Source organism: Sphaeramia orbicularis, unplaced genomic scaffold, assembly GCF_902148855.1.
Source record: "Sphaeramia orbicularis unplaced genomic scaffold, fSphaOr1.1, whole genome shotgun sequence".
NCBI lineage: Eukaryota > Metazoa > Chordata > Actinopteri > Kurtiformes > Apogonidae > Sphaeramia > Sphaeramia orbicularis.
The window spans coordinates 63,964-81,305 of record NW_021941658.1 but is presented as its reverse complement, the minus strand read 5'-3'; the positions used below and the strand labels follow the sequence as shown (position 1 = coordinate 81,305).

The 17,342-nt window shown below is 44.6% G+C and overlaps 1 protein-coding gene across 2 annotated transcripts; it reads left to right on the top strand.

Annotated features, from left to right (window-relative positions):
• The first annotated feature begins 6,347 nt into the window (after positions 1 to 6,347).
• On the top strand, positions 6,348 to 15,641 carry cavin2b (caveolae associated protein 2b). 2 transcript variants are annotated; one of them, XM_030130585.1, is made up of 6 exons: positions 6,348 to 6,660; positions 8,410 to 8,550; positions 9,383 to 9,484; positions 10,741 to 10,992; positions 11,128 to 11,280; positions 12,480 to 15,641. In XM_030130585.1, the coding sequence occupies exons 1-6, from the start codon at positions 6,427 to 6,429 to the stop codon at positions 12,840 to 12,842; spliced, it is 1,245 nt and encodes a 414-aa protein (XP_029986445.1). In that variant the 5' UTR covers positions 6,348 to 6,426; the 3' UTR covers positions 12,843 to 15,641. The 2 variants fall into 2 exon arrangements, with proteins under 2 accessions (XP_029986445.1, XP_029986446.1); XM_030130586.1 differs by lacking the exon at positions 6,348 to 6,660 and adding an exon at positions 6,710 to 6,734.
• The last annotated feature ends 1,701 nt before the right edge of the window (positions 15,642 to 17,342 follow it).

The following is a 17,342-nucleotide window of genomic DNA, read 5'->3' as shown; positions in this document are numbered from 1 at the left end:
ATATAAACCATATAAACTATATAAACCATATAAACCATATAAACTATATAAACTATATAAACCATATAAACTATATAAACTATATAAACCATATAAACTATATAAACCATATAAACTATATAAACTATATAAACCATATAAACCATATAAACTATATAAACCATATAAACTATATAAACCATATAAACTATATAAACTATATAAACCATATAAACCATATAAACTATATAAACCATATAAACTATATAAACTATATAAACCATATAAACTATATAAACCATATAAACCATATAAACCATATAAACTATATAAACCATATAAACTATATAAACCATATAAACCATATAAACTATATAAACCATATAAACTATATAAACTATATAAACCATATAAACTATATAAACCATATAAACCATATAAACTATATAAACTATATAAACCATATAAACTATATAAACCATATAAACTATATAAACCATATAAACCATATAAACTATATAAACCATATAAACTATATAAACTATATAAACCATATAAACCATATAAACTATATAAACCATATAAACTATATAAACCATATAAACCATATAAACTATATAAACCATATAAACCATATAAACTATATAAACTATATAAACCATATAAACTATATAAACTATATAAACCATATAAACTATATAAACTATATAAACCATATAAACTATATAAACCATATAAACCATATAAACTATATAAACTATATAAACTATATAAACCATATAAACTATATAAACTATATAAACCATATAAATTATATAAACCTTATAAACCATATAAACTATATAAACCATATAAACTATATAAACTATATAAACTATATAAACCCATGTAGATTCACTATGGAAGCACCAGCAGGTCTATAACTTGGCATAGTGGAAGCCAGGATATCCGACACATTCTAGAACAAACAGAATGTAAATATGTGAATTCAAACAGGAGATATAGTCATTTTAACACATACCTACAATAGGCGAGAATGGAAATCTGTGTAGAACATTCTCTTTCCTTTTTAGTGACTGTAATAAAAGCCAGAACAACACATATGAGGGCTTGTTTGAAAGCTGTGGTTCTACTGAATCCAACAATACCAACTGTGTATTGGTAGCTTGTATACTCATGGAGTTAGCTCACAAAAGGTATGAGGTGTCCCAAAAAGAAGAAAATGCCAGAGACACAGAGACAAGGAAACATCGTTCTTTAATTAACAAACTGTTTTATTCCAATTAAATGTTCCTATATCTAAACCTCACTAAAGCTAATGTGTGTGGTACAGTGTGTTGTGTGCAGATGCTTTGTGTGTATGTCTTGTCTGTCTATAAGGTGTCTAGGGTCATGAGGGGCGGTAGGTCTGTGGGAAACATAAACATCTCTGTATCACTCGTCCACATTATCGTCCAAAACAACATGGCTCATATTTGGGCAGTCAGGGAAAGGGCAGGAGCAGAACTGTGCAGGTCCAGCCTGCTGAATTTTCAAAGCCACCTGCAAAAAGGATACTATCCCTGAAGAACTAATAAATATTGCAAGTGGTCAGGTTGCATCTGAGAAAGTTACTAAAGAGCTCTCAAGTTTCCTCCAAGATGGTGCTGAGCAGGCTGGCATCTTCATCAAACAACGCCTTTCAAAATCTAGAACAAAGAGCTTCTGGGATCCTGAGAAAAGGAAACACTGTGCAACCTTCAAAGATATGAAAAAAACAGATGGAGTCGGTACATCTAAACAGGTTCACATGGAGTCAGATGTGCTCTTTCGAAGATTACTTGCTGTCTCCAAGCAAAGAGAGGTATCCATGGGGACTGTGATGTCCCATGAACTTACTGCTGTTCCCCCCTCTTTGTTTCATGATGATGGAACCATGTGGAAGACCACTAAAGCAGACCTTGCAAAAAAAATTGAGTCTGTAGTTGAGGAAACACAGCAGTTGCCTAATATTTCTGACCCATCTGCATACCTTATCGATGGCATGGCTCTTCTACAGAGTCTCCCTGACTCTGTCTTTCAGACATTCAGAGACCTGGGCGAGTATGTCTGGAAGAAGATCTCAGCGCAAATGGAAAAGGAAAACATCAACTGTGTTGCTGTAGTGTTTGATAGATATGATCACCCACACTCAATCAAAGACCTGGAAAGACAAAGAAGAGGCACCATCCAAGCAAGCAGATCAACACATATCATCACAGGCAACGGCAATGTTCCTAACTACAGAAAATACCTCAAGGTCAGTGGTAACAAGGCTGCTCTATGCAGCTTTGTAAGCAACTACATAGTCAATGCAGGGCCAGAGAGAATATCCTCAGAGAAAAAAGTCCTTTTGGCAGGTGGCTTCGAAAATGGTGAGGAGGTTAAGGTGGTCAGCAACTCAGGTGTTGACAACTTGACAGACCTGCATAGTGACCAGGAAGAGGCGGACACCAGATTGGTATTCCATGCGATACATGCAGCAGAGTCTCATTCTGAGGTCATCATCAGATGTGATGATACAGACATGCTGGTTTTCCTTGTGTATTATTCCAGCCAAGGAATGTTTGGATCTTCAACGGTGTTCATGCACTCTGGACACGGTCCAAGGGAGAGGTTTGTCCCAGTCTGTGCAATTGCAAAGAAGCTTGGTGCAGCATTTTGTGCGTGTCTACCTGCATGCCACGCCCTCACAGGTTGTGATACCACAAGCAGCTTGTCCAGAATTGGGAAGGTTACTGCTTTTAACAGACTGAAGACTCATCTGAGTGACTTAAAAGAGATGGAAAATTTTGGACTTTCTGAAAGCCTGGAAGAGGCTATTCCTGTGGCGAGAAAGTATGCCCTCCTCCTGTACGGCCGAAAGAAAAGGGAGGATGGCCGTCCTTGCACCACCTTGGATGAGCTGAGCTACACACTAGCATCTACGACAGATTCATCAGCTGCAAATCTACCCCCAACAGAAGATGCCTTCAGCAGCATGTATCAAGAGCCTTGTACCAGACGGCAGTGTGGCGTCACAGCCATGTGGCAAAGCCTCATCTGTAGAACCCAGCTGGTAGAGGGTGGAGGCTCAGAGAAGATGGGTCTATTGAACCGGTGATGTCTGTCAAAGCACCTGCACCTAAAGAAGTCAGAGACATCACCCACCTGTACTGGAAAGACGGAAAGTGCAATGAAAGCAGCAGATGCCAGTGTCTGTCAGCAGGCTGGACCTGCACAGTTCTGCTCCTGCCCTTTCCCTGACTGCCCAAATATGAGCCATGTTGTTTTGGACGATAATGTGGACGAGTGATACAGAGATGTTTATGTTTCCCACAGACCTACCGCCCCTCATGACCCTAGACACCTTATAGACAGACAAGACATACACACAAAGCATCTGCACACAACACACTGTACCACACACATTAGCTTTAGTGAGGTTTAGATATAGGAACATTTAATTGGAATAAAACAGTTTGTTAATTAAAGAACGATGTTTCCTTGTCTCTGTGTCTCTGGCATTTTCTTCTTTTTGGGACACCTCATACCTTTTGTGAGCTAACTCCATGAGTATACAAGCTACCAATACACAGTTGGTATTGTTGGATTCAGTAGAACCACAGCTTTCAAACAAGCCCTCATATGTGTTGTTCTGGCTTTTATTACAGTCACTAAAAAGGAAAGAGAATGTTCTACACAGATTTCCATTCTCGCCTATTGTAGGTATGTGTTAAAATGACTATATCTCCTGTTTGAATTCACATATTTACATTCTGTTTGTTCTAGAATGTGTCGGATATCCTGGCTTCCACTATGCCAAGTTATAGACCTGCTGGTGCTTCCATAGTGAATCTACATGGGTTTATATAGTTTATATAGTTTATATGGTTTATATGGTTTATAAGGTTTATATGGTTTATAAGGTTTATATAATTTATATGGTTTATATAGTTTATATAGTTTATATGGTTTATATAGTTTATATGGTTTATATAGTTTATATAGTTTATATGGTTTATATGGTTTATATAGTTTATATGGTTTATAAGGTTTATATAATTTATATGGTTTATATAGTTTATATAGTTTATATGGTTTATATAGTTTATATAGTTTATATGGTTTATATAGTTTATATGGTTTATATAGTTTATATAGTTTATATGGTTTATATAGTTTATATAGTTTATATGGTTTATATAGTTTATATGGTTTATATAGTTTATATAGTTTATATGGTTTATATAGTTTATATGGTTTATATAGTTTATATAGTTTATATGGTTTATATAGTTTATATAGTTTATATGGTTTATATAGTTTATATGGTTTATATAGTTTATATGGTTTATAAGGTTTATATAGTTTATATGGTTTATATAGTTTATATAGTTTATATGGTTTATATGGTTTATATAGTTTATATAGTTTATATGGTTTATATAGTTTATATAGTTTATATGGTTTATATAGTTTATATGGTTTATATGGTTTATATAGTTTATATGGTTTATATAGTTTATATAGTTTATATGGTTTATATGGTTTATATAGTTTATATAGTTTATATGGTTTATATGGTTTATATAGTTTATATGGTTTATATAGTTTATATGGTTTATATGGTTTATATGGTTTATATAGTTTATATGGTTTATATGGTTTACATAGTTTATATGGTTTATATAGTTTATATAGTTTATATGGTTTATATAGTTTATATGGTTTATATAGTTTATATAGTTTATATGGTTTATATGGTTTATATGGTTTATATAGTTTATATGGTTTATATGGTTTATATAGTTTATATGGTTTATATGGTTTATATAGTTTATATGGTTTATATAGTTTATATGGTTTATATGGTTTATATAGTTTATATGGTTTATATAGTTTATATAGTTTATATGGTTTATATAGTTTATATGGTTTATATAGTTTATATAGTTTATATGGTTTATATAGTTTATATGGTTTATATGGTTTATATAGTTTATATAGTTTATATGGTTTATATGGTTTATATGGTTTATATAGTTTATATGGTTTATATGGTTTATATAGTTTATATGGTTTATATGGTTTATATAGTTTATATGGTTTATATGGTTTATATAGTTTATATGGTTTATATGGTTTATATAGTTTATATGGTTTATATAGTTTATATAGTTTATATGGTTTATATGGTTTATATAGTTTATATGGTTTATATAGTTTATATAGTTTATATGGTTTATATGGTTCAGTCACCAGACGAACAGACTTCATTTTTTGTCTGTAGGTGTACAACAGTATAGATCCATTTGACCACTTTTGCATTCAAATATTTTTATACAAGAATCCATTTCATGTATGGGGGGCCTTAGAGATGAGGAAAAACTATGTTGTGTTTGGGTCTACCTCCGGGAGGGGTATCTCATGTTTCTGGGGCCGAGGTCACAGGCCGAAAAGAAACTGAGCTTCTATGAAAATGGAACAGACGCATTAATGTTCAAACAACTGGACTGTTTTTGTGGAAGAGACAGTGAGCTTCACCTGAAACAGGAACAGCTGACACATGACCGGTACCAGACACATGACCGGTACCAGACACATGACCGGCACCAGACCCCTGACCGGTACCAGACACATGACCCAGACACATGACCCAGACACATGACCGGTACCAGACCCCTGACCGGTACCAGACACATGACTGGTACCAGACCCCTGACCGGTACCAGACACATGACCGGTACCAGACACATGACTGGTACCAGACCCCTGACCGGTACCAGACACATGACCGGTACCAGACACATGACCGGTACCAGACACATGACCAGTACCAGACACATGACTGGTACCAGACCCCTGACCGGTACCAGACACATGACCGGTACCAGACACATGACCAGTACCAGACACATGACCAGTACCAGACACATGACCAGTACCAGACCTGAACTGTTTCTGCTGATGGAACAAAGTGGAACCTGTAGGATTTAAACAGAACCAGTGAATCCACACATGAACAGAGTTCAGACAGAAGGAGGAGCTAAGAGTTCTGAACACTGGTCTGTGTGTGTGTGTGTGTGTGTGTGTGTCTGTGTGTGTGTCTGTGTGCTTGTCCTGTCTGTGGTTGCCGTGGTGACAGGCCCCTCCCCTCTGGGTGTGTCCGTTGGTTCCGTTGGTTCCTTTAACTCCTTGCTGTCCACTCTCGGCTGCTTTCTGGGTCGGTTCTGCTCGGTCCTTCTCTGCGATCCAGGGGTTAACAGGAGCAACAGGAGGGGGCGGGTCCACATTCACTGCTCTGAAAGTTTTCCTCTGTCTCAGCCAATCAGAGGACAGGCTTTGGATGGGGGAGGGGCAGTGTGTTTGTGTGTGTTTTTCCTTTTTCCTTTTTCAGGGTGTGTTTCTGAACCCGGACACTCGACGTCTGAACACACCAACAGGACCATGGTGACCACAGAGACCCACCAGAGCCAGGACCTGCTGGTGCCCCCCCAGCCCCAGGACCAGGACCAGGACCAGGACCAGGTGGACCAGATGGACCAGCTGGACCAGGCTCTGAGCGGACTGGACCCAGAGAAGATGGTCCAAGGCCCCGTGAACGCCATCACAGTCCTGACCCTGCTGGACAAACTGGTCCACATGTTGGACGCAGTCCAGGAGAACCAGCACAAGATGGAGGTAAGGGACCTGGGTCTGGACCAGGACTTGGTCTGGACCGGGGGGAGGGTCTGTAGAACCAGCACAAGATGGAGGTAAGGGACCCAGGTCTGGGTCCAGGTCTGGGTCTGAGTCCAAGGGGGGTCTGTAGAACCAACACAAGATGGAGGTAAGGGACCCAGGTCTGGGTCTGGGTCTGGACTTGGGGGGAGCTGTATGGTTTCTGTTCAGGTCCAGGTCCAGTCAGTCCATTTTCCCCCTGATCCAAAGGGTTCATACAAACCAGAACCAGTGACCTGGACCAGCTGGATCTGAGGGTTAGGGTTAGACAGTAGAGTTAAGGGTTCTGGTTAAGGGTTAGACAGTAGAGTTAAGGGTTCTGGTTAAGGGTTACACAGTAGAGTTAAGGGTTCTGGTTAAGGGTTAGACAGTAGAGTTAAGGGTTCTGGTTAAGGGTTAGACAGTAGAGTTAAGGGTTCTGGTTAAGGGTTACACAGTAGAGTTAAGGGTTCTGGTTAAGGGTTACACAGTAGAGTTAAGGGTTAAGGGTTCTAGTTAAGGGTTAGACAGTAGAGTTAAGGGTTCTGGTTAAGGGTTAGACAGTAGAGTTAAGGGTTCTGGTTAAGGGTTACACAGTAGAGTTAAGGGTTCTGGTTAAGGGTTACACAGTAGAGTTAAGGGTTCTGGTTAAGGGTTAGACAGTAGAGTTAAGGGTTCTGGTTAAGGGTTACACAGTAGAGTTAAGGGTTCTGGTTAAGGGTTAGACAGTAGAGTTAAGGGTTAAGGGTTCTGGTTAAGGGTTAGACTGTAGAGTTAAGGGTTCTGGTTAAGGGTTGTGGTTCCAGTATTAAAGCTGCTCAGATTCCTCAGATGTTTGTGACGGCTGTTCTTCCTGTTCTTCCTGGTTCTCCTCATACACGTTCAGTCTGCTGTCTGGACCTGTTTCCTGTTGGACCCAGACCTGGGTTAAGGGTTAAGGATTAGGGTTAGGGTTAGGGTTAGGGTTAGGGTTTGGGTTAGGGTTAGGGTTTGGGTTAAGGGTTAGGGCAGGGTTTCTCAAAGTGTGGGGCGGGTCCTCCAGGGGGTCATGGGATCAGTCCTGGGTGGTGGTTGTGTTTTTCTTCAGGTTGGAACATGTTTCAGGTGGAACTAATGTTTTAGTGTTGGAACACCCAGGACTCATTTAAGGGACGGATAACAAACAGATCCACGTCCATGGGGATCTGTGATTGGACAAAGAGTTTAGGGTTAGAGAATGGACAAGGACTGGAAAAGACCCATGTGAGCAGTGTGTGTTGTGGAACAGTTTGAACAGTTGAATGTTCTCAGGTGTGAACTGGGAACAGACCCGTGGACCCTCTGGTACTGTTCAGATGTTCCTCTTTGGTACCAAAATGGGTTTGTTGTTCTAAGAGGAGGAACTTCATTGTCATAGTTGTACGATCATTGGGCATTTCCAATGTTTTTTTGGGCAAATATTGTCTGGGAGCAGTCTGGTTGAGTTTATCTGTATGATTCAAGCAAAAGTCGAAGTTATTTTAAATTTGAACAACAAATTATTCAAGGAAAAGCAGGAAGTGTTTTTCCAATACGGACTTTTCTGTCAGTAAACCTTCTAATTACACCACTGGTACTGTGGGGGGGCAGAGAAAGACTGAGAACCACTGGGGTAGGGTAAGACCAGGGTTAGGGTCTTCTTATCTGGTCTGGACCTTAACCCTGGTCTCCTGGTCTGGTCTGGACCCTAACCCTGGTCTGGTCTGGTTTCAGGGTCATCAGGTCCAGATGGAGGGCGTGGTCAGAGGGATCCAGGCAGACATGACCAAACTGTCCAAGAGCCACAGCCACACCTGCAACACAGTCAGCAAACTGTTGGACAAGAGCCGCAAACTGTCTGTGACCATGAAGGAGGTAAGACCACCTGGACCACCTGGACCAGACTAAGACCTGGACCACCTGGACCCACCTGGACTAGACTAAGACCACAGCCACACCTGCAACACAGTCAGCAAACTGTTGGACAAGAGCCGCAAACTGTCTGTGACCATGAAGGAGGTAAGACCACCTGGACCACCTGGACCAGACTAAGACCTGGACCACCTGGACCCACCTGGACTAGACTAAGACCACAGCCACACCTGCAACACAGTCAGCAAACTGTTGGACAAGAGCCGCAAACTGTCTGTGACCATGAAGGAGGTAAGACCACCTGGACCACCTGGACCAGACTAAGACCTGGACCACCTGGACCCACCTGGACTAGACTAAGACCACAGCCACACCTGCAACACAGTCAGCAAACTGTTGGACAAGAGCCGCAAACTGTCTGTGACCATGAAGGAGGTAAGACCACCTGGACCACCTGGACCAGACTAAGACCTGGACCACCTGGACCCACCTGGACTAGACTAAGACCACAGCCACACCTGCAACACAGTCAGCAAACTGTTGGACAAGAGCCGCAAACTGTCTGTGACCATGAAGGAGGTAAGACCACCTGGACCACCTGGACCAGACTAAGACCTGGACCACCTGGACCCACCTGGACTAGACTAAGACCACAGCCACACCTGCAACACAGTCAGCAAACTGTTGGACAAGAGCCGCAAACTGTCTGTGACCATGAAGGAGGTAAGACCACCTGGACCAGACTAAGACCTGGACCACCTGGACCAGACTAAGACCTGGACCCACATGGACCAGACTAAGACCTGGACCCATCAGACCCTCATGTGTATTTCAGGTTCGGGATAAGATGGAGCGTCAGGGGGTCCAGGTGAAGAAACTGGAGGCAAACCACGCCCACCTGATCAGCAGGAACAACTTCAAAGTGCTTATCTTCCAGGTGGGTGGGGCTTATCTTCCAGGTGGGCGGGGCTTATCTTCCAGGTGGGTGAGGCTGATCCTCCAGGTGGGTGAGGCTGATCTTCCAGGTGGGTGGGGCTCATCTTCCAGGTGGGTGGGGTCAAAGGTTACACATTCACAACCTGTGAACAGGAAGGTCCATCCAAAGGGGATCAGGGTTAAAGAACCTGGACCTGGTTTAGCAAAGACCCCAATGAGAGCCTGGATCTGACTGATACTCAGACCGTATAGACCACCATGTGGACCCATGTGGATCCACGAGGACCAACGTCTATGTGGATCCATGTGGCCTGGGTCCACTTCCTGGAGTTCAGTGGACTACAGGGGCCCGGGTCCACTTCCTGGAGTTCAGTGGACTACAGGGGCCCGGGTCCACTTCCTGGAGTTCACAGTGTTTGGAGCAGAGTTAGCATTAGCATTAGCCTGGTCTATGAACTGATCCCACACCGTAGACCACTTCCATGAAACCAGTCCATGTGTCTGATTGGACGCCCTTGGTTGTGGGCGTTAACCCTCTGTCAGGTTTTCATCTTCTTTGTCCATATTTGGTCGTGTGCTGCTGCAGGAAGTGAAGTGGAAACTCTTCAGTGGAAGTGCTGTGTGTGTGTGTGTGTGTTTGGTTGTCACGGTAACAGCGTCAAGTGTTCCCTGGCTCCTCCCACATACGTGTTTGGGTCTTGGTTGTCACGGTAATGGCCTCAGCGCTCACCGGCTCCTCCCACATACGTGTCAGGATCGTCACATATGTTCTGACAGCAGCTCTCACTCATATGAAACATTCCCAGCATTCCTCAGTGCCTGCAGGCTCCACCCACTTCTTAACCCTTTAACAGTAGTTCATCTGGACTCCGCCTTAATGCGGATCAGCTGTTCAGTTAGCCCCTCCCACCTTTTTTTTTTTTTTTTTTTTTACAAACAGTCTGTTTCCAGGACCATAAAAGTCCAATTACCCTTAGTAATCTGATTACCTTCAGACCATGCACTTCCATGTGAAACTCCTAAACCCTGGTTCAGATGCTCCAGTGCATTATGGGATGTCTGTGGGAGCTGGTCGTCCATAGTGATGATACAATCCAACTTCCTGTTATTGTCTTCAACTTCCTGTAACTTGTGTTTTGTAGGATTTAAATAATGTAACGTTCCTCTAACGTTCTCCTGATGTTCCCTTCATGTTCCTCTATTGTTCCCTTCATGTTCCTCTGATGTTCCCCTGACGTTCTCCGGTTCCGTCCTCAGGAGGAGAATGAGATCCCCTCCACAGTCTTTGTGAAGGATCCTCCTCCGTTTCCTCGGGATGAAATTCCAGAAGAAGCAGACGAGTCTGTGACAGGTGTGAGTGAGGAGGGCGGTCTGCAGACCATCGACCTATCATCTGATGAGGATGTGGGCCTGGAGGCGGAGCTAGAGGAAGAGGAGGCGTGGCCTCAGGATCTGGAGAACATGGAGAAGTCCCGAGCGGAGAAACTGAAACGTTCCAGTCTGAAGAAGGTTCGAAGAACCCAGAACGTTCTACTGCAGGTGGAACCACTGAGACGTTCTACTGCAGGTGGAACCAGGTGGAACTGACCCCAGTGTGTGTGTGTATGTGTGTGTATATGTGTGTGTGTGTGTATGTGTGTGCAGGTGGACAGTCTGAAGAAGGCGTTCTCTCGTCAGAACATCGAGAAGAAAATGACGAAGATCGGAACGAAGATCGTTTCGGCTGAACAACGAGAAAAGATCAAACAGAAGACGTCCAGTCTGAAGGTGTCACCTCTGACCTTCAGCATCAGGAAGGTATGACCTCTGACCTCTGATAGTGACCTCTGACGGTGACCTCTGACGATGACCTCTGACAGTGACCTCTGACCTCTGATAGTGACCTCTGACCTGTGACTTCTGATAGTGACCTCTGATAGTGACTTCTGATAGTGACCTCTGATAGTGACCTCTGACCTCTGACAGTGCCCTCTGACCTCTGATAGTGACCTCTGACGGTGACCTCTGACGATGACCTCTGACAGTGACCTCTGACCTGATAGTGACCTCTGACCTGTGACTTCTGATAGTGACCTCTGACCTCTGATAGTGACTTCTGATAGTGACTTCTGATAGTGACCTCTGATAGTGACCTCTGACCTCTGACAGTGACCTCTGACCTCTGACAGTGCCCTCTGACCTCTGACAGTGACCTCTGACGGTGACCTCTGACGATGACCTCTGACAGTGACCTCTGACCTCTGATAGTGACCTCTGACCTGTGACTTCTGATAGTGACCTCTGATAGTGACCTCTGATAGTGACTTCTGATAGTGACCTCTGATAGTGACCTCTGACCTCTGACAGTGACCTCTGACCTCTGACAGTGACCTCTTACCTCTGACAGTGACCTCTGACCTCTGACAGTGACCTCTGACAGTGACCTCTGACCTCTGACAGTGACCTCTGACAGTGACCTCTGATAGTGACCTCTGACCTCCGATAGTGACCTCTGACCTGTGACCTCTGACAGTGACCTCTGACCTCTGACAGTGACCTCTGACAGTGACCTCTGACCTCTGACAGTGACCTCTGACCTCTGATAGTGACCTCTGACCTGTGATAGTCACCTCTGACCTCTGACCTCTGACAGTGACCTCTGACCTCTGACAGTGACCTCTGACCTCTGACAGTGACCTCTGACAGTGACCTCTGACCTCTGATAGTGACCTCTGACCTCCGATAGTGACCTCTGACCTGTGACCTCTGACAGTGACCTCTGACCTCTGACAGTGACCTCTGACCTCTGATAGTGACCTGTGACCTCTGACAGTGACCTCTGACCTGTGACCTCTGACAGTGACCTCTGACAGTGACCTCTGACCTCTGACAGTGACCTGTGACCTCTGATAGTGACCTCTGACAGTGACCTCTGACCTGTGACCTCTGACCTGTGACCTCTGACAGTGACCTCTGACAGTGACCTCTGACCTCTGACAGTGCCCTCTGTGTTTCAGCCTCGCAGTAGCTCTGAGTCCCAGCCTGCAGAGTTGCCGGTTCAGATCCAGGAGGCTCCAGAGGCTGAGGCTGAAGTCCAGGTGTCCCCTGTTGACCCAGGAGACCAGGACGTCCCCTTCACCCAAGTCCACGCCCAGCTGTCCCCAGAGGAGGAGAAGGAGGAGGAGGAGGAGAAAGAGAAAGAGGAGGAGAAAGAGGAGGAGGCATTAGGTGTGGGGGCTGAGCCGTCAGGCGTGGAGGCGGAGTTGTCAGGCGTGGAGGCGGAGCTGTCAGTTCTGTCTGAAGGCGTCAGTGCGGAGTACACTCTGTCCTCCACTCTGCCTCAGGAGGACAAGCAGGAGGGTGGAGCTGAGGAGGAGTAGATCTGACCTGTGGGTTAACCAGGTAGCCCACTAACCTGTTAACCCATTAGCCCGCTAACCTGTTAGCCCGCTAACCTGTTAACCCATTAGCCTGCTAACCTGTTAACCTTTTAGCCCACTAACCTGTTAACCCGCTAACCTATTACCCTGTTAGCCCATTAACCTGTTAAACTGTTTGCCCGCTAACCTGTTAAACCATTAGCCCATTAACCTGTTAACCCGTGAACCTGTTAACCTGCTAACCTTTTAGCCCATTAACCTGTTAACTCATTAGCCCGCTAACCTGTTAACCCATTAGCCTGCTAACCTGTTAGCCTGCTAACCTGTTAATCTATTAGCCCATTAACCTGTTAACTCAATAGCCCGCTAACCTGTGAACCCATTAGCCTGCTAACCTGTTAGCCTGCTAACCTGTTAACCCATTAGCCCGTTAACCTGTTAACCCGGTAGCCCACTAACCTGTTAACCCGCTAACCTGTTAGCCCGCTAGCCCACTAACCTGTTTACCCGGTAACCTGTTAGACCACTAAACTGTTAACCTGTTAGCCCGTTAAACTGTTAACCTGTTAGCCCATGAACCTGTTAACCCATTAGCCCGCTAACCTGTTAACATGTTAGCCTGTTAACCCGTTAGCCTGCTAACATGTTAGTCCGCTAACCTGTTAACCCGTTAGCCCATTAACCCGTTAGCCTGCTAACCTGTTCCGTCACTGCTTGTTCACACCCTGTCACTCACTTTTGTTTGTATCCATTAAAGTTGTGTTTTATCTTTGAGCTAAAATCAGCAGAACCTGCACATGATGTGGTCCCAGTCCACTGGGATGGGGTTCTAGTTAACAGAACCCATGGTTCCGTGGTGCTAATCACAGGTTCTGTCATTAGATCTGGACGCATGTTCCAGGACCGTCAGCCATGAGAACGTTCCTCTAACTCCACCCACCAGAACCGGTCTCCAACAGTGGGTGGTTCTGACCCACGTTCCCCGGGGTTCTAAGGGTCTGTTTCCACCAACACAGAACTGTTCTGGTTGAGGAGCCTGAGTAGAACAGCAGAACAGAACCAGAGCCAATAAACTGGCCTGTTTGACTGGCAGTAGAACAATTAGAACACAAGAGTTCCACCAAAACCACCAGAGGCCACAACGGTCCAAGAATCCAGAACAGAACTGGTTCAAGAACCAGAACTGTATGTGTGGAAAAAGCCTGTCCAGGTCATGTGACTGGTGTCAATATAGACTGGAACTGGTAACTATTAGCATTATCAGTGTTTACGTGTGTATGTTCACGCCGTTAGCAGGTTAGGGTTAGCGGGTTAGTGTTAACAGGTTAGGGTTAGCAGGTTAATGGGTTAGTGGTTAGCAGGTTAACGTTAACAGGTTAGGGGTTAGCGGGTTAGTGGTTGGTGGGTTAGCATTAACAGGTTAGGGGTTAGCGGATTAGTGTTAACAGGTTAGGGGTTAGCGGATTAGTGTTAACAGGTTAGGGGTTAGCAGGTTAGCGTTAACAGGTTAGTGGGTTAGCATTAACAGGGTAGCGGGTTAGTGGGTTTGTGTTAACAGGGTAGTGGTTGGTGGGTTAGCGTTAACAGGGTAGCGGGTTAGCAGGTTAGCATTAACAGGTTAGGGGTTAGCGGGTTAGTGGTTGGTGGGTTAGCGTTAACAGGGTAGTGGGTTAGCGGGTTAGCGTTAACAGGGTAGTGGTTGGTGGGTTAGCGTTAACAGGGTAGTGGGTTAGCGGGTTAGCGTTAACAGGGTAGTGGTTGGTGGGTTAGCATTAACAGGGTAGTGGGTTAGCGGGTTAGCGTTAACAGGGTAGTGGTTGGTGGGTTAGCGTTAACAGGGTAGTGGGTTAGTGGTTCTGTGAACCTCAGATCTTGGTATAAATTGACACATGCTCAAACGGTGTTGAATAACAGGTGACCGTAGGCCCCGCCTCATGTCATGTGACATACAAGACGATTGGATGAGCTCAGTCTGGGTTCGTCATTAGTCCTCACACCAGTCCCCCCCCGTTCTCCTCAGGTTCCTCTGAATGTTCTTCATTGTGTCCATGACTGTTCTCGATACATTCCATGTGTGTTCTCTGAGGTTCTGCACATTCATTCCTTTAGCCTTAGTCCGGTTCTGTTCCTGTCAACCTGGTCCAGGTAGTCCGGTTCCACTGGGGTTCTGGTCCTGATACCTCTGGTTCTGTTAGTCCGGTTCCCCTGGGGTTCTGGTCCTGATACCTCTGGTTCTGTTAGTCTGGTTCCGCTGGGGTTCTGGTTCCACTGGGGTTCCGGTTCCACTGGGGTTCTGGTTCTGCTGATTCCACACTAGTATTATGAACATGAACAGACTGACCACAGAACCCGCTGGTTCCACATGCAGTCTGTTCTCTACGGCGGCCCAGAGGCACAACAGCCCCAAAACAATCCGTATAAAAAACCATCCTCCACCTTTTCAGTTAAGGGGGCGCTGTTGACCTTAAAGGTCTCTTACTTTAAAATGAAGACCACCACAGAAAATCAAAGCATAGGCTGAAAATGTTGAAGTCCTTCAGCTAATGTGGCTAATGCTAAGGAAGTACCCCACAGGAAGTGGAGGTCTGAGCTGAAAATAAACTGATTCTACATGTAAACAGTGGATAATGTTTGGGCTGTGGCACCTCTGGGCCACCGTAGTTCTCACTGTTTGTGTTTCTTCTGTTTGACTTTAACACAAACTCTTTTTGGTGCCAAAGAATATTTACTCCTTATTTTTTATTTTTTATTTTTTCTGTAAATTCACCTGAATTTAAATAAAGTTCATTTCAGAACTTCTTTGGTCTCAGTTCCACATCTGTCACTTTTATGTTTATTTTTTTGTTATTATTCATTTGGTTTCAAATGTAATAAAATAAAAGTGGTTTGTGGTCATGACTGGGTCTTTGTCTGGGGTCTGGGTCTGGGTCTGGGGTCTGGGGTCTGGGTCTGTAGGGGGTCATACACAGTCCTGATCCAAATGTTCAGACCAGTTGTAAAATAACATAAATGTATTTTTTTCTCATTGTTGGTTCTACAGATGTTCTTTTCATTTTCAGACTCTCCTTAGAACCTTCTGCAGATCTGGAACCTTAGACCAGGACTGTGTAGATCTGCTGCTGGGGGGTCGGATCAGTCTGGAACCTTAGACCAGGACTGTGTGGATCTGCTGCTGGGGGGTCGGATCAGTCTGGACCAGTGGTGTTTTGTGTCAGACTGCAGTGGAAGCCCGGCTTCCCCTAAAATGACTCAAACTAAATGGTTAAATCTGTTCAGTTGTTTTCATTTCATTGACTCCAAATGTGTTGGAACCCGTTCATCTCTCAGACCAGTTGGTTCAGAATCAGTCTGATCCCAGATCAGTGGACTGGCTGTTGTTCCCTTCTCCTCCATCTCTGCTCAGTGCATGTGTCCACAGACTGTGTCCGTCTGTGGGCTTCAGTGGGACTGAGTGGAACTGGTTTAAACTGACTCTAAACTGGACGCTAATTGGATAAAGGCCACAATGTTGTCCCGCCCCCAGACGCCGGGCGTCTCTGGGGGTGAATGGAGTTGTGGGCGGAGCTCGGCCGGGCCGGACGCCAGAATCCCACGTACTGATTGGAGGATGGGTCCAAAGGCTGACTCCAGTTTGATGGACAGCTGTTTTCAGATCTGCTCCTTCACTGACACAGTTCAGTTTAATACGTCACACATTCTGCTGGGAAATCACACAAACCAAAGCACTGGTTCATTTCTGCACTGTAAATAAAACTCACTCATTGGACTAACTTGTTTCAATTTAACATAATTTCACTGTTTTCTTGTTTCAGTTCTATAATTTAATCGTTTCTTGTTCAGTTTCATCTGGTTTTGTAGATAGTTAAATCAGTCAGACTGTTGGCTCGGTCACAGTGAAAGGAGCATCTGTAGTTTAAAAAGGCTGAAGTCTGACACCCACAATGCACTGGGCCAAGGCCGTCTGAGCAGACCAGCTCTGCTGGACATTCACAGGACACAAAGACGCCTACTGGTACGATAAGGACACTGAGCATTTTCTGAAAAAGGGACGGAGGGCTGAATGTCTGTTTAAATAACTGGACAGTATTATTTTTCATGTAAGCGACAGTGAGCTTCTCCTGTGTGAAGGAGCAGCCACCGCTGGTCTGGACCTGAACACTGACTGTAGTGGGCGGGTTCACACCATGGGATGTTGTTCTGGAGAGCCAATGAGACATGAGGGGGTGGGTCATTCATGTCCATAGGGGGAGGGAGGGGGAGGAGCCTGTGGAGGCAGGGGGAGGAGCCTGCAGTGATTCCACAGTGGAAGCGTTCTACAGGACCTGAAGGACTTCTGACACAGTGGTCCATGGTTCCTCTGATCCTGCTGCTCTGGTCTGGTCTGATTCTGGTTCTGTTCTGGTCTGGTTCTGGTCTGTTCTGGTTCTGGTTCTGGTTCTGTTCTGGTCTGGTTCTGGTCTGGTTCTGGTCTGGTCTGTTCTGGTTCTGTTCTGGTTCTGG

What these genes read in the sequence shown, in the direction of transcription:
- cavin2b (XM_030130585.1), top strand. Translation starts at nt 6,427, where the DNA reads ATGGTGACCACAGAGACCCACCAGAGCCAGGACCTGCTGGTGCCCCCC. An exon ending in TGTCTGTGACCATGAAGGAG is followed by an intron (nt 8,551 to 9,382) that starts GTAAGACCACCT and finishes TGTGTATTTCAG; the next exon opens with GTTCGGGATAAGATGGAGCG. An exon ending in AACGTTCCAGTCTGAAGAAG is followed by an intron (nt 10,993 to 11,127) that starts GTTCGAAGAACC and finishes ATGTGTGTGCAG; the next exon opens with GTGGACAGTCTGAAGAAGGC.